This window comes from Ailuropoda melanoleuca, chromosome 10 (genome assembly GCF_002007445.2).
Source record: "Ailuropoda melanoleuca isolate Jingjing chromosome 10, ASM200744v2, whole genome shotgun sequence".
Taxonomy (NCBI): domain Eukaryota; kingdom Metazoa; phylum Chordata; class Mammalia; order Carnivora; family Ursidae; genus Ailuropoda; species Ailuropoda melanoleuca.
This window is the reverse complement of record NC_048227.1, coordinates 15482665-15504956: the sequence shown is the minus strand read 5'-3', so window position 1 is coordinate 15504956 and position 22292 is coordinate 15482665. Positions and strand designations below refer to the sequence as shown.

The 22292-nt window shown below is 57.2% G+C and overlaps 3 protein-coding genes across 6 annotated transcripts in view; all 3 read left to right on the top strand.

Annotated features, from left to right (window-relative positions):
- The first annotated feature begins 1600 nt into the window (after positions 1–1600).
- TGFB1I1 (transforming growth factor beta 1 induced transcript 1) lies at positions 1601–6588 on the top strand. Of its 3 annotated transcripts, none has more exons than XM_034670072.1 (11): positions 1601–1742; positions 2586–2701; positions 2827–2879; positions 2982–3124; positions 3290–3377; positions 3494–3608; positions 3711–3905; positions 4799–4972; positions 5195–5276; positions 5546–5694; positions 5901–6588. In XM_034670072.1, the coding sequence occupies exons 2-11, from the start codon at positions 2624–2626 to the stop codon at positions 6165–6167; spliced, it is 1344 nt and encodes a 447-aa protein (XP_034525963.1). In that variant the 5' UTR covers positions 1601–1742; positions 2586–2623; the 3' UTR covers positions 6168–6588. The 3 variants fall into 3 exon arrangements, with proteins under 3 accessions (XP_034525963.1, XP_034525961.1, XP_034525962.1); XM_034670070.1 differs by lacking the exon at positions 1601–1742 and adding an exon at positions 2322–2340; XM_034670071.1 differs by lacking the exon at positions 1601–1742 and adding an exon at positions 2361–2379.
- A 153-nt stretch (positions 6589–6741) lies between these two features.
- Positions 6742–15824, top strand: LOC117804077 (sodium/glucose cotransporter 2-like). The gene is made up of 14 exons (XM_034669546.1): positions 6742–10044; positions 10583–10654; positions 10731–10835; positions 11672–11836; positions 12135–12240; positions 12483–12563; positions 12688–12917; positions 13225–13360; positions 13606–13713; positions 13833–13983; positions 14110–14278; positions 14353–14568; positions 15349–15449; positions 15587–15824. The coding sequence occupies exons 1-14, from the start codon at positions 9919–9921 to the stop codon at positions 15822–15824; spliced, it is 2004 nt and encodes a 667-aa protein (XP_034525437.1). The 5' UTR covers positions 6742–9918.
- Positions 15462–22292, top strand: part of SLC5A2 (solute carrier family 5 member 2) — a 10023-nt gene continuing 3192 nt past the window's right edge. Inside the window, exons 1-6 of one of the 2 annotated variants that reach the window (XM_034670069.1) lie at positions 15462–16423; positions 20240–20311; positions 20388–20492; positions 21329–21493; positions 21792–21897; positions 22140–22220. In XM_034670069.1, the coding sequence (XP_034525960.1) occupies positions 16400–16423; positions 20240–20311; positions 20388–20492; positions 21329–21493; positions 21792–21897; positions 22140–22220 (553 nt within the window). In that variant the 5' untranslated portion in view covers positions 15462–16399. Of the gene's footprint in view, positions 19702–20239; positions 20312–20387; positions 20493–21328; positions 21494–21791; positions 21898–22139; positions 22221–22292 lie in introns of both variants that reach the window. The other variant, XM_019806504.2, reaches the window with a different exon arrangement.

Here is a 22292-nt window from a genome sequence, read left to right as displayed (position 1 = left end):
TGTGTCTTTCACCCATCTTGGGCCTTTAGTCTCTGGGTCTGTTACCATCTCCTGGGCCAAGTGTCCTTCTGCTATTAGCCTCAGGGAAGACCTGCTGTGTTCCTGGAGTCCCTGAAGCCCTGTCTTAGTTTCGCTCAGAGATAGCCAGAGCCCCGGGCGGCATTCGGTGAGGTAAGGGCTTATGTTGCGCTATGGTCTCTCAAGGCAGGGTCTCTCTATCACCTGGATCCCAGATCACAACCACTCGGGTGGCAGCCTGATGGAGTGTGCCTGGACTGGGCCTGCTCGTTAGCTTCTGGGGAGCTAAGGTTGATGCTTGGTTATCTCTGTGCCGCTTTGTCTGGCTCTCCGGTCTCAGGCTATGCATTAGAACCACGCAGAGAGCTTTTTCAAAACGTTGATGTCTAGGTACTTTCTCACTGCATTGGACTGAGGAAAGGATGCCCTGGGCATCAGTATTTTTTAAAAGCTTCCCAGGTCGGTTTAATATGCTGCTGGGTTGAGACCCACAGTCCAAACTCATGTCTGGACTGAGGGCTGGCTTGGGACCCACAGTCCAGCGGCTGTAACACTGTTATGTCTGTCCATACTCACCTCTAAGTGTTCATTTCCACTTTGATTCTCGGGGTCTCAGTCCAGGGAAGGCCTCTTGTTCTTTTGTGACTGGAGTCTGTGTCTTGCTTGTCTGTGTTCCCCAGTATCTTGGGCAAGGGCTCTTTTGGAACGGGTCTGCGTTGCCTCAGTGTTGGGGAAGGGCTTTGTCTTCAAGGCTGGCTGTGGTCTGGCTGCCTGGGAATGTTTTGCCTGAGTCTGCATGGGGTTTGGGCCTGGGTTCAGTCTGTTTCCAAGTCTTGAAGGGAAGGTCCCGGCTTAGAAGGTGGGAGGGTTCGTTGTGTCTTGTCTCTGTTTCTGAGAGATTTGTGTCTGGTACGTGTGTCTTTTGGGATCTCTGTTCATGTCATTGTCTGGGTCTCTAAAGGAAGGGCTCTGAACCTGTTGTCTGATCCTTAGAACCATCACTCCTGCCCTCCACCCAAAAATTCTGTCTGCAACAAGTCGCTCGGGAATGGCCTGAGTGGACAAGGGCTCTGTATAGGACTCGGGGTGCTAGCTTCGGGAGGTGTCTGCTTGGGGTCCTCAGTCTGTGTCTAAGAGTCTCATTGAGCATGGATCCCGAGCTTGGTCTGGGAGAGCCACTTCTCTGACTTTGGCTCTGGCCGCCCGGGGCTCCCGGCAGCTGCGGCCAAGGCTGGGGTGTGGCTGCCTCCGCGGCAGAGAGGCGGGCTGGGCCTGGGTGGGCCGGGGCCCTCCCTCCCTTACACGCCCCCATCCCGAGTTCTCCCGTTCTTTGCACCCCCACCCCCCCCCAAGCCCCATCCCAGCGGGTCCCGGCTTCCTTACATGGTCACGGCCGGGCCTCCATCCCGGANCGCGCCTCCTTTCCGACTCCACGTCCCCCTTCCTGCCTCTCCCTTCCTGCCTTTTCCTAGACTGGCCTCTCCCTCCCTTCTTCCCTCTCTCAGCTCCTCCATCACTCGCTGCTGACGGATGGGCAGGGAGGTGCAGCGCCCGCCAGTGGGCGCCTGGGCTCAGGGGCGCTGGGAGAGGAGGGGTTAAAGGGTCTGGGGTCCGGGCACTGGGGAAGTAGACAGGAGGGGAAGAATAGGACTTTAAATTCTGGGGAAGAAAACCGGCCCGTCGCAGAGTTTGGGGAAGAAAAGAATTAAGGACCCCTAAATATGGTAGGGTTCGGGTCTTTGGGGGGCAGAAAGAGAATAGATGAGTGCCAAGACGCCAGGGAGAGGTTAAGGGTGCCACTCTGGTCCTCAGAAATGAGTAAGGGAGCAGGGACTTCTAGGTTCTGGGACGGAAAGGGTTTAAAGGATCTAGATCTGGGAAAGGGAGGTGGTGGGGGGGGTGTCTTGGTGGAGGAAGGAGGACCCAGGCATCTCCTCCTTCTGGTCTGTTGGAAACGGATGGAAGGCTGTGCTCTCCATGAGAGAGAAGGGGTTCAGGCACCCTGCGATAGGGGGTGCTGCTCAGCAGGGGTAACCGGCGCTGCGGAAAATAAGCCAATCAGAAAGCAGGTCCCAGCGGACCTGCCAATGAGGAGACTGGGGTGGGACCCAGGGGCTGGAGATGCGCCAGGGCGGGGCGGGCCTGTTTAGGTGCCGGAGGGGGCAGGAATTAGTGGGCCGAAAGAGCAGCCAATCAGAAAGTTGGGTGCCAGGCATACGGCCAGTTGAGCAATTTGGGGTGAAGCCAAATTTGGCTTGAGTAAAGAGTCAATTTTGACTGCATCAGGGAAGATGCAGAGAATAAAAGAATCCGGCTGCTTTTGTGCGTGACTCCCCAAGATGAGCCATTTGGGATGTTCTGGTCATAAATATTCCTTGCTGCCCTTCTACTTCTCTGCCTTGGTCTGGCCTGTGTTTCCATCTGATTCCTGACCTCTGTTCTTAATACTGTCTTCTCCCCTCCTTAACTACTGCCTACTTGGAACCCTTAATCTAATCTCTTAAGGCCCTGTCTCTGCTCTAACCTTAACCTCTCCACTTCTCACCCTGATGGCCTCCTCCCTGCAGATGCCCTGCTCTCTGACCTGGAGACCACCACCTCGCACATGCCAAGGTCAGGGGCTCCAAAAGAGCGGTCCCCAGAGCCTCTCGCAGCTCCCCTGCCCTATGGCCACCAGCCACAGGTGAGATCAAATACAAGGGACTGGGGCAACACTAGGGCCAAGCTTGGCTAGGGTACGGGGAATCTGGGCTTGAGTGGGGCGAAGGACAGGCCTGTCATCCCACACGTGTGTCCTTCTCTCTGTAGACAGGATCCGGGGAGTCTTCAGGGGCCTCTGGGGACAAGGACCATCTGTACAGGTGAGGGGCCTGGGAACTGGGGGATGGGGAAACCAAATGAGACTTGGGTAAGGAGGCTTGGACTCCCCACCCCTGAACACAGACTCCCACACTGTTTTTCAGTACGGTTTGCAAACCTCGGTCCCCAAAGCCTGCGGCCCCTGCAGCCCCTCCGTTCTCCTCTTCCAGCGGTGTCTTGGGCACAGGGCTCTGTGAGCTAGACCGGTTGCTTCAGGAACTTAATGCTACCCAGTTCAACATCACAGGTACAAGGTTATGGAGATAGGCCTGGATGGGATGGGGACGGGGCAGGGAAGGGCAGAGACGGACGGGGAGACTCTTTGCAGAGTAGCCGCTAAAGGGACACAAGCCTTAACTGGGAGGGGGCAGAGTATGGTCCCGTGTCCAGTGCCCTTCTTTCCTCTCCGCAGATGAAATAATGTCTCAGTTCCCATCAAGCAAGGAGACTGCAGGGGAACAGAAGGAGGACCAATCTGAGGACAAAAAAAGGCCCAGCCTGTGAGTTTGACATAGTTGGCGGAGCTGGGAGAGATGTGTTGCATACCTGAGTTACTGGAGGACAGCATGCTTTACTCTGGGGGGCTCTGAGCTGACACAAATTGTGTTCTTCACAGCCCTCCCAGCCCATCCCCGGTTCTCCCAAAGCCTTCAGCAACCTCAGCTACCCTGGAGTTGGATAGACTGATGGCTTCCCTGTCTGACTTCCGTGTCCAAAACCATGTGAATCAGGTGGGGTGTGGGCCAGTGTGCATTTGTGGCTTCCCAACCCCTTGGAGAACCTTCCACACCTGCTGCCTTGCTGACTCAACTCTCATGTCCTCCTCGCTGCAGCTTCCAGCCTCTGGATCAACGCAGCCACCAGTGCCAAGCTCTGTGAATGAGGGCTCCCCATCCTCGCCGGGGCCGGCTAGCAAAGGCAGCCTGGACACCATGCTGGGGCTGCTGCAGTCCGACCTCAGCCGCCGTGGTGTTCCCACCCAGACCAAGGGTCTCTGTGGCTCCTGCAATAAACCCATTGCTGGGCAAGTAAGTGGAGCCCTGTGGGGGGGCGGGTAGAGACCCTTGGACCCATCCTTACTGAAAGCCAGACTTTGTGCTGTTTGCTTTTGATAAATGACTGGGAAGTGGGTATTACCATCGTTCATATTTTACAGATGAGGAGACTAAGACTCTGAGTCACACAGCACGTAAGTGGCAGGATGAGAATTCCAATCCAGTTACCATTCATTGTGGTTCCGTGGTGTGCAGGCACTGTATTAGCTCCTTTACAAACCTCCGTCTCACTTAGTCTTCACAAAAGACTAGCACCTCTTGGGCACCAACAAAGACCGTTTCTCCTCCCCCACTGTCTGGTTTGCGAGCTCTGGTTCTTGGCTTACGGACGGAGTCCACGTTATCGATAACAACCGAGCCCAGTGACTGACCTAGATCCCCTTGCTGTATTTGACGCCCTGCTTCCACCCCAAAATTTCCAATCTTAGCAAAGCAGGATGGCATGATGACTCTTGTGGGCCCTAGGCACTTTGGTCTTCATGGGTCCCTTCCTCCATTTAAAAAAAATTTTTAAATTGTATTTTATGACTGTTGGTGTGAAGATGAATCTATTAATATTATACATTAAATCATTTTCCTCTAGCTCATTTACTTCTTCTGATTTTAAAAGTAATTCCAACATTTTCATGGGCTCCTAAAATTGTGGAGGGCCCTCGGCACTGTGCTGGAAGACCTGGGTTGAATCTCCGTCACTCAGAGACTAACCTCTCAGGGTGGGTGGGGAGAAATGAGTGAATGGAAGCAAATGGTAAAAAGAAGAAAAGAAAACTTGAAATGCTCCATGTAAATCTTGCGGAGCTCGCTGGGCACACGGCGACGGCGACCCGAGGGCCACTCTTGACCCAGGCCTTACCCCCAACTCGCAGGTGGTGACCGCGCTGGGCCGCGCTTGGCACCCTGAGCACTTCATTTGCGGTGGCTGTTCCATGGCCCTGGGAGGAAGCAGCTTCTTTGAGAAGGACGGAGCCCCCTTCTGCCCTGAATGCTACTTTGAGCGCTTCTCCCCGCGCTGCGGCCTCTGCAATCAACCCATCCGACACGTGAGCCCAGCCCTTCGCACCGCCCCCGCCCACCCAAGCCCCGCCCCTCGGCCTCGTCCAAGGCCCTCCAGACTCCGCCCATTGTCTCTGACCTCCAAGTTTCCCGTTAGGTCTCCAGCGCCTCAAACTCCTGCTTAAACCCGCTTACATGGGTTCATGACGGGCGAGGGAGGGTAGAAGTGCTGGAGGGCCACATTGAATATCCCCATTCATTCTCCGCAGAAAATGGTGACCGCCTTGGGGACCCACTGGCACCCGGAGCATTTCTGCTGCGTCAGTTGTGGGGAGCCCTTCGGAGATGAGGGTGAGAGCTTGGCGCCAGTCTTGAAAGATACCCGTCTGCTCGATCCCCCGCCGCGCCCACGTCGGTCCAGCCTACTACTACCTCCCCAGTGCTCTGCCCCCCTCCCACACGCGGGGGCCCGCCCTATCCCCTCCCGCTCGGCCTCCGCCCTGGACCCGATCCCTCCCTCTCTACTGCTCCTTCCGACAGCCCCTCATCGGGCCCCACAGTCTCAGATCTTGCGAGTCCCGGGCACAGTTTTTTTCTTTCCGCTCGGTTTCCGCCCCTAGGTTTCCACGAGCGAGAGGGCCGCCCCTACTGCCGCCGGGACTTCCTGCAGCTGTTCGCCCCGCGCTGCCAGGGCTGTCAAGGCCCCATTCTGGATAACTACATCTCCGCGCTCAGCGCCCTCTGGCACCCGGACTGTTTCGTCTGCAGGGTGCGCTGCCGCGGCAGGGGGTGTGCCGGGGGGTGGGGGGGCGGGGGCAACCCGGAGCCCAGCTAGGAGCCTGGGGCGGGGCGATTACTTGGGTATTCAGGTTGTGGGCAGTGGGGTTCCCACGGTGGGTTATTAAGCCCCTGAAGCTGGCTGTCTGGGCGGGGAGTTGACGGCTGACTTATCCTTTCGCGGCCGCCCTCCCCCAGGAATGCTTCGCGCCCTTCTCGGGAGGCAGCTTTTTCGAGCACGAGGGCCGCCCGCTGTGCGAGAACCATTTCCACGCGCGGCGTGGCTCGCTGTGCGCCACGTGTGGCCTCCCCGTGACCGGCCGTTGCGTGTCAGCCCTGGGCCGCCGCTTCCACCCAGACCACTTCACCTGCACCTTCTGCCTGCGCCCGCTCACCAAGGGCTCCTTCCAGGAGCGCGCCGGCAAGCCCTACTGCCAGCCCTGCTTCGTCAAGCTCTTCGGCTAACCGCCGGCGGGGCTTGCCCCTGCCACAGCCCAAGGCCCTGGGAACCCCACCCTTCCCCGAAAATCGCGCTCTCCGCACTCCACGGCCTTGCTCGTTGAGCCTGGGGCTCTCTCCCCGGCGCACCCGGTGAGGCCCCACCCACTGGAGAGACCCGCCCCGGAGGTACTCGACTCTCGAGTTCTCCACGGTCAAGTTCAGCAACGGTCCGGCCAGTTTCGAGACCGCACGCGTGGGTCGTACGCCGTAGGGCAACCCCGCCTGAGGTCTTCACTTGATCCCCACCATCGAGGGAGCCCCCGGACTGGGGGCGGGCCCTTGCAATTCCGACTAACGAGAGGACAGGCCAGGACATACCTGCTCCCCGCTCCCTCACTCTTCTGTGCACTTTTTTTCTACCTACATAAAAACACATGCCACGTGATGCTGGTGCGGTGTCTCTGACTGCGCGGGACGGCTTTGCGCGGTGACTGCCTGCTTCTGGCGCGCGCTCCGGCGGCCGGGGGTTCTAGGTCCCCGCCCTGTGGCCGCGGTGGGACCTGCAGCCTAGCCCTTGCGGGCGGTCCTTCACGTATCAAATGCGCCTGCGCTGGATTGTACAGGTAGCTGGGAGCCCGAACAGGGAGGTCAGGCTGGGCCCCGTGGAAACTTCCCACCCTCATTCCCCACTTCTTCAGCAACCTGTATCCTTGAAATAAGCCCTTCATCTGTGTCCACCCCCACCGCCCACTCCCTCCCACCCTTGTCACCTTGTCTAATTTTCAGACTTTTTCTCCGCTCCTGAAAAGACCCTCAGTGATGGGGCTCCATCCAGAAGTGCCAATGTATGCCTGCTCCTTGGATCTGGGCGCTAAGGCACAGCTTCCCTCTTATTTGTATTGACTCATAACATCTCCCCTAAGCAGAGGATGACACTTGGGGTGGTCAGAGGACTGACCAAAGGAAGCACTAGGAGGCTATTCACTCAGACAGACCAGGAGTAGGGAAGTCTTTCTGGAGGAGGTGACACCTGAGCTAAGCCCCAGCAGAAATTCGTGGGCCAGGGATTTTTAGATGTGGACTTTAGGCTCCATCTGAATCCCCAAGCCCCAGAGCCTTTCTGAGCCTCTGAGCCCTCACTTTGGACCCTGCAGTTCCCTAGGGACAGGGCTTGGATTCCTGGATCCAAACTGTAGGAGGCTTTGAAGCTGGAAATCATGGATTCTTAGAGGCCCTTCCTGCTTGAGGAGCTGGTAGCCAAGGAGAGTGTGTGTGGGCAAGGCAAAGGTGAGGTGTTCTCTGTCCTCACCTCAGCCTGACCCTCGGTTTCTTTCCTCTCCGAGGCTCCTCTCCCTAGGTCTTCCCAGGCTTCCTGCTCTTCTCCTTCCACATATTCTCCCTGGAGAATTCTGTCTGCTTCCTGGCAATGAACCACCTTCCTGTCTTGAGGACACCGCCATTGGCTATCTTTAGTCTCGAGTCATTCCTTTCACCAAGTGTTTATTGAGTATGTACTAAGCCAGGCTCTATATCAGGCGCTGGGAAGACCATAGGGAACCAAGCAGACATGCTTCTTGACCTCGTAGAGCTGAAGTCTAGTCGAGGAGACAGATGACAAGTACCAAGTGACACACGTGATGAACTAATGGAGACCTTCCCGGTGGCCTAAGTACAGTTCACTCTTCCCCCGTTTCCATCCATAGCACCTCCCTAGTCCCTCAAAGCACTTATCACTATTGCAAATAGGTGTTTATTTGTTGCTAGTTTATGTCTGTTTCTGAAACTGGGAGGCAAGCCCCTGAGAATTTGTCTGTCAGATTACATGTTTGTTTTGCTGACCACTGTCTCTCCAGTGTCTAGAAGTCTGTGTAGCCTGCGGTAGGTGCTGGATGAATATTTGTTAATGAAGGAAGGAATGAGGAAGAAAGGAAAGGAGGGAGGGGGGAAAGGGGGAAAAAATAGAGAAATAAGTTCGAGAAAGTGAGGAAGGGATGACTTCTAACCAGATTGTCAGTCTCTGTGAATATGTAACGTCGAAGTTGAGACTTAGAAGGTTGAGGAAAGAAAACAGCCAGGCAAAGAGCCTGAGGAGAGCATTCCAGGCAGAGGAGACAGCAAGTGCAAAGGCCAGGAGGTAGGAGGGGGACTGGTATAGTGACGAAAAGGAAAGAAGGCCGGTAGGGCCAGAGTAGGGTGAGGAAGGGGGAGAGTAGTAGGAGATGAGTTCTAAGAGGAAGTAGGAGCCATGTCATCATGGAGGGCTCTGTAGGCCATGAAGAGGGCATATAGATTTTAAGGGCCTAAACCCCCATATGTCCTCTGACACTTTCGGGATTTCTCTCAGGCATTTCAAATTTATCACCCCCTGAAGCAGACGCTGTGGGTGTGTTGCTCACATCCACTCGCCCCCCTGGGTAGACAGTTCCCAGACACCCGGGCTCCCCAGCTGCTCCCTGAGTTGCTGTCTGAGGGTGCTCTCAGGAGAAACGAGTGTGCCCCTGCCCCCAGCAGGCCTGAAGCAGGAGGGGGAGGTTCTGTGACCTTTGAGACAGGAATTGGTGAATACATACTCCAGCTTCCTGGCTCTGAGGGGTCAATTCTGAGGTGTGTTCTCCACAGCGTATCAAAGAGTCCCCACTGGGGTTGTTCACAGTGGCGACCTTTTAATCAACATGGCCCTTATTGGCTTTTCTTCTTTCTTTGCCTCACTTCCCCTCACTTCCTTCCTGGGGTCACCTCCTCAGGAAAGTCCTTGCACTTGATTCTCAACTTCCGGTCTGCTTTGAAGGGACCCAAACTAAGGCATTGCTTAAATATATCCCCCTAAAATATTGTTTTCTGTTCTCCATCTCAGGCATGAGCCCAACTTGTTCTAATCAGATATCCAAGTCTGGCCAATTCTTCTAGAAAGGCAGAGGTACTGATATTTATCAGTACCCTCCCTTCTTCTGTTCAGCCCTGTGCTGAGCAATGGGACTCCAGGGTTGAGTCAGGTCATTTCCTGCTTGGGGGTAATCTCTAGTCTGTTGGGAAGGCAGACCTGGACCCATACGAGGACAACACCATGTGCTCATAACTGTATCAGAAAAGTCAGAGAAGCCTTTCCTGAAGAGTTGACATGGGCTGGGTACTGAAGGTCAGCATCTGAGAGGTAGGAGTGGGCCATTTGGGAATCAGGGAGGCACTCTAAGCAGAACGCACAGCTTAGGCAAAAGTTTGAGTGTGTGAAAATACAGGGGCTGGGCAGGGCAAGGGAGTTGGGGGGAAATGGGATATCACCCCAGATTTGGTATAGGGGAGCAAGGGGAAGGGCGGGCAGGAGTCAGTGGATGGCAAGCCTTGAACACGAGGCAGAAGAGCTCCTATTCATTCAGTAAGATGGGGAGCGAGGAAGGGTTTCTGAGCAGGGGAGGGACACTGTCAGATTTGGGTTTGCAAAGGATCCCTCCGGGTTAGTCAAAAGGAGGAGGCTGGCTCAGCCACGCTCCCTAGGTCAAGGCTGAAGGGTAAGCATGAGGGAAAGGAGTAATTTTGAGCCTGGGGCAGTGGGGAAGGGGTGGGGGCTAAGGCCCTGGAAGGAATGCTCCTGAACTTGAAAGTGTCTGCTCCATAGGATGAGTTTTTGGCCTTGATGAGACCTGATTCAGCTAAACAAAGCTGGGGAGGGGGGACAAGACCTAGGGGACTTGTCGGCTCACTGCCCCTGAGGTAACCATTAATCCCTCCTGTGAGGAAATCCACGGGCTGGTCCCTTGAGGGCCAGATCCTAGGCAGAATGGAGGAATACACAGAAGCAGGCTCCGTACCAGGACTGGGAAACCAGAGGGTCCCAATTAACAACTTTGCTGACATCCTGGTCATTGCTGCTTATTTCCTGCTGGTCATTGGTGTCGGCCTGTGGGTGAGAAGTTGGGGTGTTGCTGGGGGCCAGGCTTCTGGGGCCAGGGGGGAAGGTCTCAGGGAGACCCCATGTTCAGTAGGGGTGGGATGCCTGGATCTTTGAAGAAGAAACCTGGGGCTGGGGGGCAAGCAAGTCTTTTGATAGCCTCAGGAAGGCCCAGCCAATACTCATTCCTTGTCTTCCCGCCTTTGGATTGGATTCGTTGAAGGGATGAGTGGATTTTCATCAGGGACAGCATTCTAAATGAGGTCTCTGTCCCCCTGTCCACACAATATCTGACCAGAAGCCCGTCGTATCCAAGGCCCTGGCTGAATCCAGCCATGCTCAAGCTTGGGTAGTTGGGCACTAGGTTAGGGCCCAGGTTGCCCCAGATGCCTCAGAGGAGGCTGGGGCAGGGGGTTGGCTGGGAACCATCAAGAGAGCCCAGGGTGGTTAATCTTCAGCCTGAAACAAGGCTGAGGAATGTGTTGAGAAGGCTAATGAGGTCCAAAGATGTGCTCCGAACCCAAGTCTCCCCCCCCCCACTCCTGTCCCTCAGTCCATGTGCAGAACCAACAGAGGCACGGTTGGCGGCTACTTCCTGGCAGGACGAAGCATGGTGTGGTGGCCGGTGAGAGAGGCTGTGCTGTGGAGCGGGAGGACGCCCAGAGAAGCAGCCTAGCTAACCCCCACCTCTGGCCATCTAGGTCGGGGCCTCCCTCTTTGCCAGCAACATCGGCAGTGGCCACTTTGTGGGCCTGGCAGGGACTGGTGCTGCGAGTGGCTTGGCTGTGGCAGGATTTGAGTGGAATGTGAGACCCCCTTTTTGCCGATAACCCCCACCCCAGTGGGAACCCCTGGAACTGTCACACCTGGGGAGGCTCCAAGCAGGAGGGATGTAAGAGTGGAGGTGGGACTCTCCAGTGGTGGGGTGTGATTGGGCTTCGAGTGAGGGTTGCACATCCAGCTTGCAGGTAGGGGGATGTCGGAGATGACGACTTTCGGGGTCTGCTCCTGACTTGCTGTGTAAGCCTGGACCAGCCACTACCCTCTGTGGCCTTGATTTGCTCCTCTCTGAAGTGGGGTGAACAAAGATAGTGAAGTGCTTGCTCTGATGCTCTCTGAAGCTGTGGCCTGTGCGGGTCTCTGGACCAAATTAAAGTCCCTCGCAAAAGTGGGAAGGAGACAAAGCTCTGGGACTGAGGCTTGTCTTTGAGGGTTGGGGAGATCAGGACTTCCTGGAGGAGGAGGTCTCTGCACTGAGTCTTCAGGGACAGAAGGTTTGGTTGGGTGGACAGGAGAGGGGAGGCAGCCCTTCCTGGCAGAAGCTGTGGTCAGGCTGAGGGGTCTGTGGTTGGATTCATGTGCTGGGGGGTGAAGGGATAGGGACCATCTCGGGAGGGACTGGCGGGGGGTCATGGCCTGGGAGGACTAGGTGGGCTCTAGTTAAGGGCCCATGGAGGTGTCAAGAACCTGTCCCTTCATGTCCCGGGCCCAGGACATGAGAACGCGGTTGCATTCTCTGGGTCCCCAGTGAGACCTCTCCTCGGCATAGCACGTTCAGGAGGAGGACTCTTAGACCCTTCCCGGTCGAGGGCGCACTCAGGGCAGGGTCTCAGCCGTCCTCAGGCGTCAGCTGTGCCCGCAGGCGCTGTTCGTGGTGCTGTTGCTGGGCTGGGTCTTCGCGCCGGTGTACCTGACCGCGGGCGTCATTACCATGCCGCAGTACCTGCGCAAGCGCTTCGGAGGCCATCGCATCCGCCTCTACCTGTCGATGCTCTCGCTGTTTCTGTACATCTTCACCAAGATTTCGGTGCGCATTCATGGAGGGCGGGGCGGGGCCCTGGAAGGGAGGGACCACGGGGTGGAGGTCTCTAGAAAGCCCTGGTGGGGGCGGGACCAAGGAGAAACCGCTTGTAAGAATCATGTCTGGAGTAGGGTCTGGAAGGAATAGGTTTTGGGGCCGCGGCCACAATGGCTGGGACCTGGGAAGGCCAGACCATCGAAAAATAAGAGAACCTTTGAAGCGTGGCTACGTTGGGTTGCGGTCTGGGCATGAGGTAGACCTGGGTCCCTGGGTCCTAACCGGGTCCATCGCTCCTTCCTCCAAGGTGGACATGTTCTCCGGGGCAGTATTCATTCAACAGGCTCTGGGCTGGAACATCTATGCCTCCGTCATCGCCCTTCTCGGCATCACCATGATCTACACTGTGACAGGTGGCTGTGGCAGGGGCTTAGGGATGGAGTGGGCTCGAGAGATGTGCTGGGAGCGTCGCTGAAGCACGTTCTGCTCACTGAGTCCTGCCTCCCGATGCCCGGGTACATGAGCCTGGAGAATGGGCCATTTCTTTGAAATTTGCTCTCCAGGAAGGGGCACATGTTTCAAATTTGCACAAAGACACTGTATGTCCTCGGGGCATCCTGTGTGAGCTGTCTCCACTGACCCAGGCCCGTTGCAGGAGGGCTGGCGGCGCTCATGTACACCGACACCGTGCAGACCTTCGTCATTCTTGGGGGGGCCTTCATCCTCATGGGTTACGGTACGGAGCTCAGCCAGGGGGGCGGGGCACAGAGCTCTCAGGGCTATCAGCCTGGGGGCAGAGACACCGCGCGTCTCCAGCCTTGGCGCCGGCGCCGGGTCCGCTGACAGCCTTGCCCTCACAGCCTTCCACGAGGTGGGCGGGTATTCGGGGCTTTTCGACAAATACTTGGAGGCAGTGACGTCGCTGACGGTTTCTGAGGATCCGGAGGTGGGCAACATCTCGAGCTCCTGCTATCTACCCCGGCCGGACTCCTACCACCTGCTCCGGGACCCCGTGACGGGGGACCTACCGTGGCCCGCGCTGCTCCTGGGTCTTACCATCGTCTCGGGCTGGTACTGGTGCAGCGACCAGGTGCGGGGTCAGGGCTTAGGCCGGGAGGGAGGCTGGGGCAGAACCAGAACCGCTGCGGGCGGAGCTGAGATGGGTGGAACCGGAACCCATCCGGGGGCGCTCAAAGGCCCTGTCTGAGGGGTCAGGAACCTGGCCAGGGTGGAGCTAAATGAGACACAGCGGGATCCAGACTCTGGGTCTGAGTGAAGGTGCATTGCCCGCACCGCTGAGCCGGAGGCAGGCCTGAATTAGAGCCGCGCGCAGAGACAGGGCCTGCGAGGGCGAGGTCCGGGCTGGGACGCAGGTAGTCGAACGGCCGTCGCCGCAGGTCATCGTGCAGCGCTGTCTGGCCGGGAAGAGCCTGACCCACATCAAGGCGGGCTGCATCCTGTGCGGCTACTTGAAGCTGATGCCCATGTTCCTCATGGTCATGCCAGGCATGATCAGCCGCATTCTTTATCCGGGTAACGTCTGCAACCCCGCCCCCACCGAGAGTCCTGTGCCCCACCCAGCCCCTTTCTTGCGTATGGTTACAGGTGCCTATTTCCCTTTTCCCTTACTGTCCTTTGATTTGGAAATCCCGTCATCCAGTCCCACCTCCTACCAGAGGTCCCATCTGTCTTCCGTTAGGATTTCCCGTCCCCACTTCAGGGATCTGTGCCCCCAGACCGGGTCCCGTCCTAGCTACGCCGTGCCCTCTTTCCCGCAGACGAGGTGGCGTGTGTGGTGCCCGAGGTGTGCAAGCGCGTGTGCGGAACCGAGGTGGGCTGTTCCAACATCGCCTACCCGCGGCTTGTTGTGAAGCTCATGCCCAATGGTAAGGGCTGGCCGGCTGCGGAGACCGCCACTGCGAGGAGTCACCCCTCGCCAAGTCGGCACGCACCCTCCCGGGGATACCTTGGCGGCCGGGGACTCACGGCTCCCATCGGCCTGCAGGTCTGCGGGGACTCATGCTGGCGGTCATGCTGGCCGCGCTCATGTCCTCGCTGGCTTCCATCTTCAACAGCAGCAGCACGCTGTTCACCATGGACATCTACACGCGCCTGCGGCCCCGCGCGGGCGACCGCGAGCTGCTGCTAGTAGGACGGTGCGGTCTGGGTTTCCCCCAGGTCCTGCCCCACCGATCAGCCCCGGGGTGGGGGCAGGAATACTCGCAGGATTAGGGGGAGATGGGGAGTCCTGGGTGCAATCTCCCGATGGCCACCCACTGCAGGCTCTGGGTGGTGCTCATCGTGGCGGTATCCGTGGCCTGGCTCCCCGTGGTGCAGGCGGCGCAGGGCGGCCAGCTCTTTGATTACATGCAGGCCGTCTCCAGCTACCTGGCGCCGCCCGTGTCCGCCGTCTTCGTGCTGGCGCTCTTCGTGCCTCGCGTCAACGAGAAGGTGCGTCTGTGCGTAGGTGAGCTTGGGGCGGAACTGGGACACCCGGGAGAGGCTGACACTCTCTCCCCCGGCAGGGTGCCTTCTGGGGACTGATTGGGGGCCTGCTCATGGGTCTGGCGCGCCTGATTCCGGAGTTCTCCTTTGGCTCGGGCAGCTGTGTGCAACCCTCAGCGTGCCCAGCACTCGTCTGCGGCATGCACTACCTCTACTTTGCCATCGTACTCTTCATCTGCTCTGGCCTCCTCACCCTTGTGGTCTCGCTGTGCACAGCACCCATCCCACGCAAGCACGTAAGTGCGAGCCTCTGGGTGGGCAGCCCTCTCTACCCCTGGTCTGCCGGTCCACTTCCAGGAAGGCCCCGTGAGGAGGACGTGGATTTCCATCCTGAGGGGTCATGAGGGTAGACTGGGAATCCAGTTGGAAGCTGCATTTGCAAAGCAAGCACAGTGTTTTATTTAAATGACATACATTTGAGGTGGTCTGGGGGAGGGTGGCTTGAAGACTGTGGGGGAGGTGATTAAAGCCCCCCCCCCTTGGAATGGCCCGTGGGACTCAAAACACAGATCTGATCCGTGGCCGAGAGGGACAGAGTACTCTCCTGAGGCCCACAGAAGGGTTTGGTCTTGTGCTGCTGCAGGCCAGGTGCCCCAGGGCAGGGCTGACTGGGGGCCAGGACGAAAGAGCTGAGCCGAAGGATGGGCAGGGCTGCACGGGGTGGGGTGGGGGGGAAGCGGCGGGAGGAAACTATGTGAAAAAACACCCACAGGAAGGAACACTGTTAGTCTAGAAGACTAGAGTCTCAAGGACTGCGATTCGATTCGAGTGTAGACGGGACTTCGGGTAATGAAGCAGGGGGGAACCAGGCCAAGAACTTCAAAGACACAGCTGAAGAGCTTAGGTTTAGTCAGAGGGCAAAGGGCAGCCGTGGAAGGTCGGGTTTGAGGGCACTGAGTCTGAACTATGTGTACAGAGCGGACATAGGGAGCTTAGGGAGTACCAGGTGGACGAGAGACGTTGGGGGGGGGAGGCGGAGAACAGCACTCTCACTTGGTCCCTGCTCCCTCCCCCAGCTCCACCGCCTGGTTTTCAGTCTGCGGCACAGCAAGGAGGAGCGAGAGGATCTGGACGCTGACCAGCTGGAAGGTCCAGCCTCACCCCCTACACAGAACGGGTGTCNTGGGCAGTGGGGTTCCCACGGTGGGTTATTAAGCCCCTGAAGCTGGCTGTCTGGGCGGGGAGTTGACGGCTGACTTATCCTTTCGCGGCCGCCCTCCCCCAGGAATGCTTCGCGCCCTTCTCGGGAGGCAGCTTTTTCGAGCACGAGGGCCGCCCGCTGTGCGAGAACCATTTCCACGCGCGGCGTGGCTCGCTGTGCGCCACGTGTGGCCTCCCCGTGACCGGCCGTTGCGTGTCAGCCCTGGGCCGCCGCTTCCACCCAGACCACTTCACCTGCACCTTCTGCCTGCGCCCGCTCACCAAGGGCTCCTTCCAGGAGCGCGCCGGCAAGCCCTACTGCCAGCCCTGCTTCGTCAAGCTCTTCGGCTAACCGCCGGCGGGGCTTGCCCCTGCCACAGCCCAAGGCCCTGGGAACCCCACCCTTCCCCGAAAATCGCGCTCTCCGCACTCCACGGCCTTGCTCGTTGAGCCTGGGGCTCTCTCCCCGGCGCACCCGGTGAGGCCCCACCCACTGGAGAGACCCGCCCCGGAGGTACTCGACTCTCGAGTTCTCCACGGTCAAGTTCAGCAACGGTCCGGCCAATTTCGAGACCGCACGCGTGGGTCGTACGCCGTAGGGCAACCCCGCCTGAGGTCTTCACTTGATCCCCACCATCGAGGGAGCCCCCGGACTGGGGGCGGGCCCTTGCAATTCCGACTAACGAGAGGACAGGCCAGGACATACCTGCTCCCCGCTCCCTCACTCTTCTGTGCACTTTTTTTCTACCTACATAAAAACACATGCCACGTGATGCTGGTGCGGTGTCTCTGACTGCGCGGGACGGCTTTGCGCGGTGACTGCCTGCTTCTGGCGCGCGCTCCGGCGGCCGGGGGTTCTAGGTCCCCGCCCTGTGGCCGCGGTGGGACCTGCAGCCTAGCCCTTGCGGGCGGTCCTTCACGTATCAAATGCGCCTGCGCTGGATTGTACAGGTAGCTGGGAGCCCGAACAGGGAGGTCAGGCTGGGCCCCGTGGAAACTTCCCACCCTCATTCCCCACTTCTTCAGCAACCTGTATCCTTGAAATAAGCCCTTCATCTGTGTCCACCCCCACCGCCCACTCCCTCCCACCCTTGTCACCTTGTCTAATTTTCAGACTTTTTCTCCGCTCCTGAAAAGACCCTCAGTGATGGGGCTCCATCCAGAAGTGCCAATGTATGCCTGCTCCTTGGATCTGGGCGCTAAGGCACAGCTTCCCTCTTATTTGTATTGACTCATAACATCTCCCCTAAGCAGAGGATGACACTTGGGGTGGTCAGAGGACTGACCAAAGGAAGCACTAGGAGGCTATTCACTCAGACAGACCAGGAGTAGGGAAGTCTTTCTGGAGGAGGTGACACCTGAGCTAAGCCCCAGCAGAAATTCGTGGGCCAGGGATTTTTAGATGTGGACTTTAGGCTCCATCTGAATCCCCAAGCCCCAGAGCCTTTCTGAGCCTCTGAGCCCTCACTTTGGACCCTGCAGTTCCCTAGGGACAGGGCTTGGATTCCTGGATCCAAACTGTAGGAGGCTTTGAAGCTGGAAATCATGGATTCTTAGAGGCCCTTCCTGCTTGAGGAGCTGGTAGCCAAGGAGAGTGTGTGTGGGCAAGGCAAAGGTGAGGTGTTCTCTGTCCTCACCTCAGCCTGACCCTCGGTTTCTTTCCTCTCCGAGGCTCCTCTCCCTAGGTCTTCCCAGGCTTCCTGCTCTTCTCCTTCCACATATTCTCCCTGGAGAATTCTGTCTGCTTCCTGGCAATGAACCACCTTCCTGTCTTGAGGACACCGCCATTGGCTATCTTTAGTCTCGAGTCATTCCTTTCACCAAGTGTTTATTGAGTATGTACTAAGCCAGGCTCTATATCAGGCGCTGGGAAGACCATAGGGAACCAAGCAGACATGCTTCTTGACCTCGTAGAGCTGAAGTCTAGTCGAGGAGACAGATGACAAGTACCAAGTGACACACGTGATGAACTAATGGAGACCTTCCCGGTGGCCTAAGTACAGTTCACTCTTCCCCCGTTTCCATCCATAGCACCTCCCTAGTCCCTCAAAGCACTTATCACTATTGCAAATAGGTGTTTATTTGTTGCTAGTTTATGTCTGTTTCTGAAACTGGGAGGCAAGCCCCTGAGAATTTGTCTGTCAGATTACATGTTTGTTTTGCTGACCACTGTCTCTCCAGTGTCTAGAAGTCTGTGTAGCCTGCGGTAGGTGCTGGATGAATATTTGTTAATGAAGGAAGGAATGAGGAAGAAAGGAAAGGAGGGAGGGGGGAAAGGGGGAAAAAATAGAGAAATAAGTTCGAGAAAGTGAGGAAGGGATGACTTCTAACCAGATTGTCAGTCTCTGTGAATATGTAACGTCGAAGTTGAGACTTAGAAGGTTGAGGAAAGAAAACAGCCAGGCAAAGAGCCTGAGGAGAGCATTCCAGGCAGAGGAGACAGCAAGTGCAAAGGCCAGGAGGTAGGAGGGGGACTGGTATAGTGACGAAAAGGAAAGAAGGCCGGTAGGGCCAGAGTAGGGTGAGGAAGGGGGAGAGTAGTAGGAGATGAGTTCTAAGAGGAAGTAGGAGCCATGTCATCATGGAGGGCTCTGTAGGCCATGAAGAGGGCATATAGATTTTAAGGGCCTAAACCCCCATATGTCCTCTGACACTTTCGGGATTTCTCTCAGGCATTTCAAATTTATCACCCCCTGAAGCAGACGCTGTGGGTGTGTTGCTCACATCCACTCGCCCCCCTGGGTAGACAGTTCCCAGACACCCGGGCTCCCCAGCTGCTCCCTGAGTTGCTGTCTGAGGGTGCTCTCAGGAGAAACGAGTGTGCCCCTGCCCCCAGCAGGCCTGAAGCAGGAGGGGGAGGTTCTGTGACCTTTGAGACAGGAATTGGTGAATACATACTCCAGCTTCCTGGCTCTGAGGGGTCAATTCTGAGGTGTGTTCTCCACAGCGTATCAAAGAGTCCCCACTGGGGTTGTTCACAGTGGCGACCTTTTAATCAACATGGCCCTTATTGGCTTTTCTTCTTTCTTTGCCTCACTTCCCCTCACTTCCTTCCTGGGGTCACCTCCTCAGGAAAGTCCTTGCACTTGATTCTCAACTTCCGGTCTGCTTTGAAGGGACCCAAACTAAGGCATTGCTTAAATATATCCCCCTAAAATATTGTTTTCTGTTCTCCATCTCAGGCATGAGCCCAACTTGTTCTAATCAGATATCCAAGTCTGGCCAATTCTTCTAGAAAGGCAGAGGTACTGATATTTATCAGTACCCTCCCTTCTTCTGTTCAGCCCTGTGCTGAGCAATGGGACTCCAGGGTTGAGTCAGGTCATTTCCTGCTTGGGGGTAATCTCTAGTCTGTTGGGAAGGCAGACCTGGACCCATACGAGGACAACACCATGTGCTCATAACTGTATCAGAAAAGTCAGAGAAGCCTTTCCTGAAGAGTTGACATGGGCTGGGTACTGAAGGTCAGCATCTGAGAGGTAGGAGTGGGCCATTTGGGAATCAGGGAGGCACTCTAAGCAGAACGCACAGCTTAGGCAAAAGTTTGAGTGTGTGAAAATACAGGGGCTGGGCAGGGCAAGGGAGTTGGGGGGAAATGGGATATCACCCCAGATTTGGTATAGGGGAGCAAGGGGAAGGGCGGGCAGGAGTCAGTGGATGGCAAGCCTTGAACACGAGGCAGAAGAGCTCCTATTCATTCAGTAAGATGGGGAGCGAGGAAGGGTTTCTGAGCAGGGGAGGGACACTGTCAGATTTGGGTTTGCAAAGGATCCCTCCGGGTTAGTCAAAAGGAGGAGGCTGGCTCAGCCACGCTCCCTAGGTCAAGGCTGAAGGGTAAGCATGAGGGAAAGGAGTAATTTTGAGCCTGGGGCAGTGGGGAAGGGGTGGGGGCTAAGGCCCTGGAAGGAATGCTCCTGAACTTGAAAGTGTCTGCTCCATAGGATGAGTTTTTGGCCTTGATGAGACCTGATTCAGCTAAACAAAGCTGGGGAGGGGGGACAAGACCTAGGGGACTTGTCGGCTCACTGCCCCTGAGGTAACCATTAATCCCTCCTGTGAGGAAATCCACGGGCTGGTCCCTTGAGGGCCAGATCCTAGGCAGAATGGAGGAATACACAGAAGCAGGCTCCGTACCAGGACTGGGAAACCAGAGGGTCCCAATTAACAACTTTGCTGACATCCTGGTCATTGCTGCTTATTTCCTGCTGGTCATTGGTGTCGGCCTGTGGGTGAGAAGTTGGGGTGTTGCTGGGGGCCAGGCTTCTGGGGCCAGGGGGGAAGGTCTCAGGGAGACCCCATGTTCAGTAGGGGTGGGATGCCTGGATCTTTGAAGAAGAAACCTGGGGCTGGGGGGCAAGCAAGTCTTTTGATAGCCTCAGGAAGGCCCAGCCAATACTCATTCCTTGTCTTCCCGCCTTTGGATTGGATTCGTTGAAGGGATGAGTGGATTTTCATCAGGGACAGCATTCTAAATGAGGTCTCTGTCCCCCTGTCCACACAATATCTGACCAGAAGCCCGTCGTATCCAAGGCCCTGGCTGAATCCAGCCATGCTCAAGCTTGGGTAGTTGGGCACTAGGTTAGGGCCCAGGTTGCCCCAGATGCCTCAGAGGAGGCTGGGGCAGGGGGTTGGCTGGGAACCATCAAGAGAGCCCAGGGTGGTTAATCTTCAGCCTGAAACAAGGCTGAGGAATGTGTTGAGAAGGCTAATGAGGTCCAAAGATGTGCTCCGAACCCAAGTCTCCCCCCCCCCACTCCTGTCCCTCAGTCCATGTGCAGAACCAACAGAGGCACGGTTGGCGGCTACTTCCTGGCAGGACGAAGCATGGTGTGGTGGCCGGTGAGAGAGGCTGTGCTGTGGAGCGGGAGGACGCCCAGAGAAGCAGCCTAGCTAACCCCCACCTCTGGCCATCTAGGTCGGGGCCTCCCTCTTTGCCAGCAACATCGGCAGTGGCCACTTTGTGGGCCTGGCAGGGACTGGTGCTGCGAGTGGCTTGGCTGTGGCAGGATTTGAGTGGAATGTGAGACCCCCTTTTTGCCGATAACCCCCACCCCAGTGGGAACCCCTGGAACTGTCACACCTGGGGAGGCTCCAAGCAGGAGGGATGTAAGAGTGGAGGTGGGACTCTCCAGTGGTGGGGTGTGATTGGGCTTCGAGTGAGGGTTGCACATCCAGCTTGCAGGTAGGGGGATGTCGGAGATGACGACTTTCGGGGTCTGCTCCTGACTTGCTGTGTAAGCCTGGACCAGCCACTACCCTCTGTGGCCTTGATTTGCTCCTCTCTGAAGTGGGGTGAACAAAGATAGTGAAGTGCTTGCTCTGATGCTCTCTGAAGCTGTGGCCTGTGCGGGTCTCTGGACCAAATTAAAGTCCCTCGCAAAAGTGGGAAGGAGACAAAGCTCTGGGACTGAGGCTTGTCTTTGAGGGTTGGGGAGATCAGGACTTCCTGGAGGAGGAGGTCTCTGCACTGAGTCTTCAGGGACAGAAGGTTTGGTTGGGTGGACAGGAGAGGGGAGGCAGCCCTTCCTGGCAGAAGCTGTGGTCAGGCTGAGGGGTCTGTGGTTGGATTCATGTGCTGGGGGGTGAAGGGATAGGGACCATCTCGGGAGGGACTGGCGGGGGGTCATGGCCTGGGAGGACTAGGTGGGCTCTAGTTAAGGGCCCATGGAGGTGTCAAGAACCTGTCCCTTCATGTCCCGGGCCCAGGACATGAGAACGCGGTTGCATTCTCTGGGTCCCCAGTGAGACCTCTCCTCGGCATAGCACGTTCAGGAGGAGGACTCTTAGACCCTTCCCGGTCGAGGGCGCACTCAGGGCAGGGTCTCAGCCGTCCTCAGGCGTCAGCTGTGCCCGCAGGCGCTGTTCGTGGTGCTGTTGCTGGGCTGGGTCTTCGCGCCGGTGTACCTGACCGCGGGCGTCATTACCATGCCGCAGTACCTGCGCAAGCGCTTCGGAGGCCATCGCATCCGCCTCTACCTGTCGATGCTCTCGCTGTTTCTGTACATCTTCACCAAGATTTCGGTGCGCATTCATGGAGGGCGGGGCGGGGCCCTGGAAGGGAGGGACCACGGGGTGGAGGTCTCTAGAAAGCCCTGGTGGGGGCGGGACCAAGGAGAAACCGCTTCTAAGAATCATGTCTGGAGTAGGGTCTGGAAGGAATAGGTTTTGGGGCCGCGGCCACAATGGCTGGGACCTGGGAAGGCCAGACCATCGAAAAATAAGAGAACCTTTGAAGCGTGGCTACGTTGGGTTGCGGTCTGGGCATGAGGTAGACCTGGGTCCCTGGGTCCTAACCGGGTCCATCGCTCCTTCCTCCAAGGTGGACATGTTCTCCGGGGCAGTATTCATTCAACAGGCTCTGGGCTGGAACATCTATGCCTCCGTCATCGCCCTTCTCGGCATCACCATGATCTACACTGTGACAGGTGGCTGTGGCAGGGGCTTAGGGATGGAGTGGGCTCGAGAGATGTGCTGGGAGCGTCGCTGAAGCACGTTCTGCTCACTGAGTCCTGCCTCCCGATGCCCGGGTACATGAGCCTGGAGAATGGGCCATTTCTTTGAAATTTGCTCTCCAGGAAGGGGCACATGTTTCAAATTTGCACAAAGACACTGTATGTCCTCGGGGCATCCTGTGTGAGCTGTCTCCACTGACCCAGGCCCGTTGCAGGAGGGCTGGCGGCGCTCATGTACACCGACACCGTGCAGACCTTCGTCATTCTTGGGGGGGCCTTCATCCTCATGGGTTACGGTACGGAGCTCAGCCAGGGGGGCGGGGCACAGAGCTCTCAGGGCTATCAGCCTGGGGGCAGAGACACCGCGC

Excerpts from the sequence above, each read along its gene's own strand:
- TGFB1I1 (XM_034670072.1), top strand. The coding sequence starts at position 2,624 with ATGCCAAGGTCAGGGGCTCCAAAAGAGCGGTCCCCAGAGCCTCTCGCA. Across the intron at positions 3,378-3,493 it reads GACAAAAAAAGGCCCAGCCT|CCCTCCCAGCCCATCCCCGG; the intron begins GTGAGTTTGACA and ends TGTTCTTCACAG. Across the intron at positions 3,609-3,710 it reads TCCAAAACCATGTGAATCAG|CTTCCAGCCTCTGGATCAAC; the intron begins GTGGGGTGTGGG and ends TCCTCGCTGCAG.
- LOC117804077 (XM_034669546.1), top strand. The coding sequence starts at position 9,919 with ATGGAGGAATACACAGAAGCAGGCTCCGTACCAGGACTGGGAAACCAG. Across the intron at positions 12,918-13,224 it reads GGTACTGGTGCAGCGACCAG|GTCATCGTGCAGCGCTGTCT; the intron begins GTGCGGGGTCAG and ends CCGTCGCCGCAG. Across the intron at positions 13,714-13,832 it reads TGTGAAGCTCATGCCCAATG|GTCTGCGGGGACTCATGCTG; the intron begins GTAAGGGCTGGC and ends ATCGGCCTGCAG.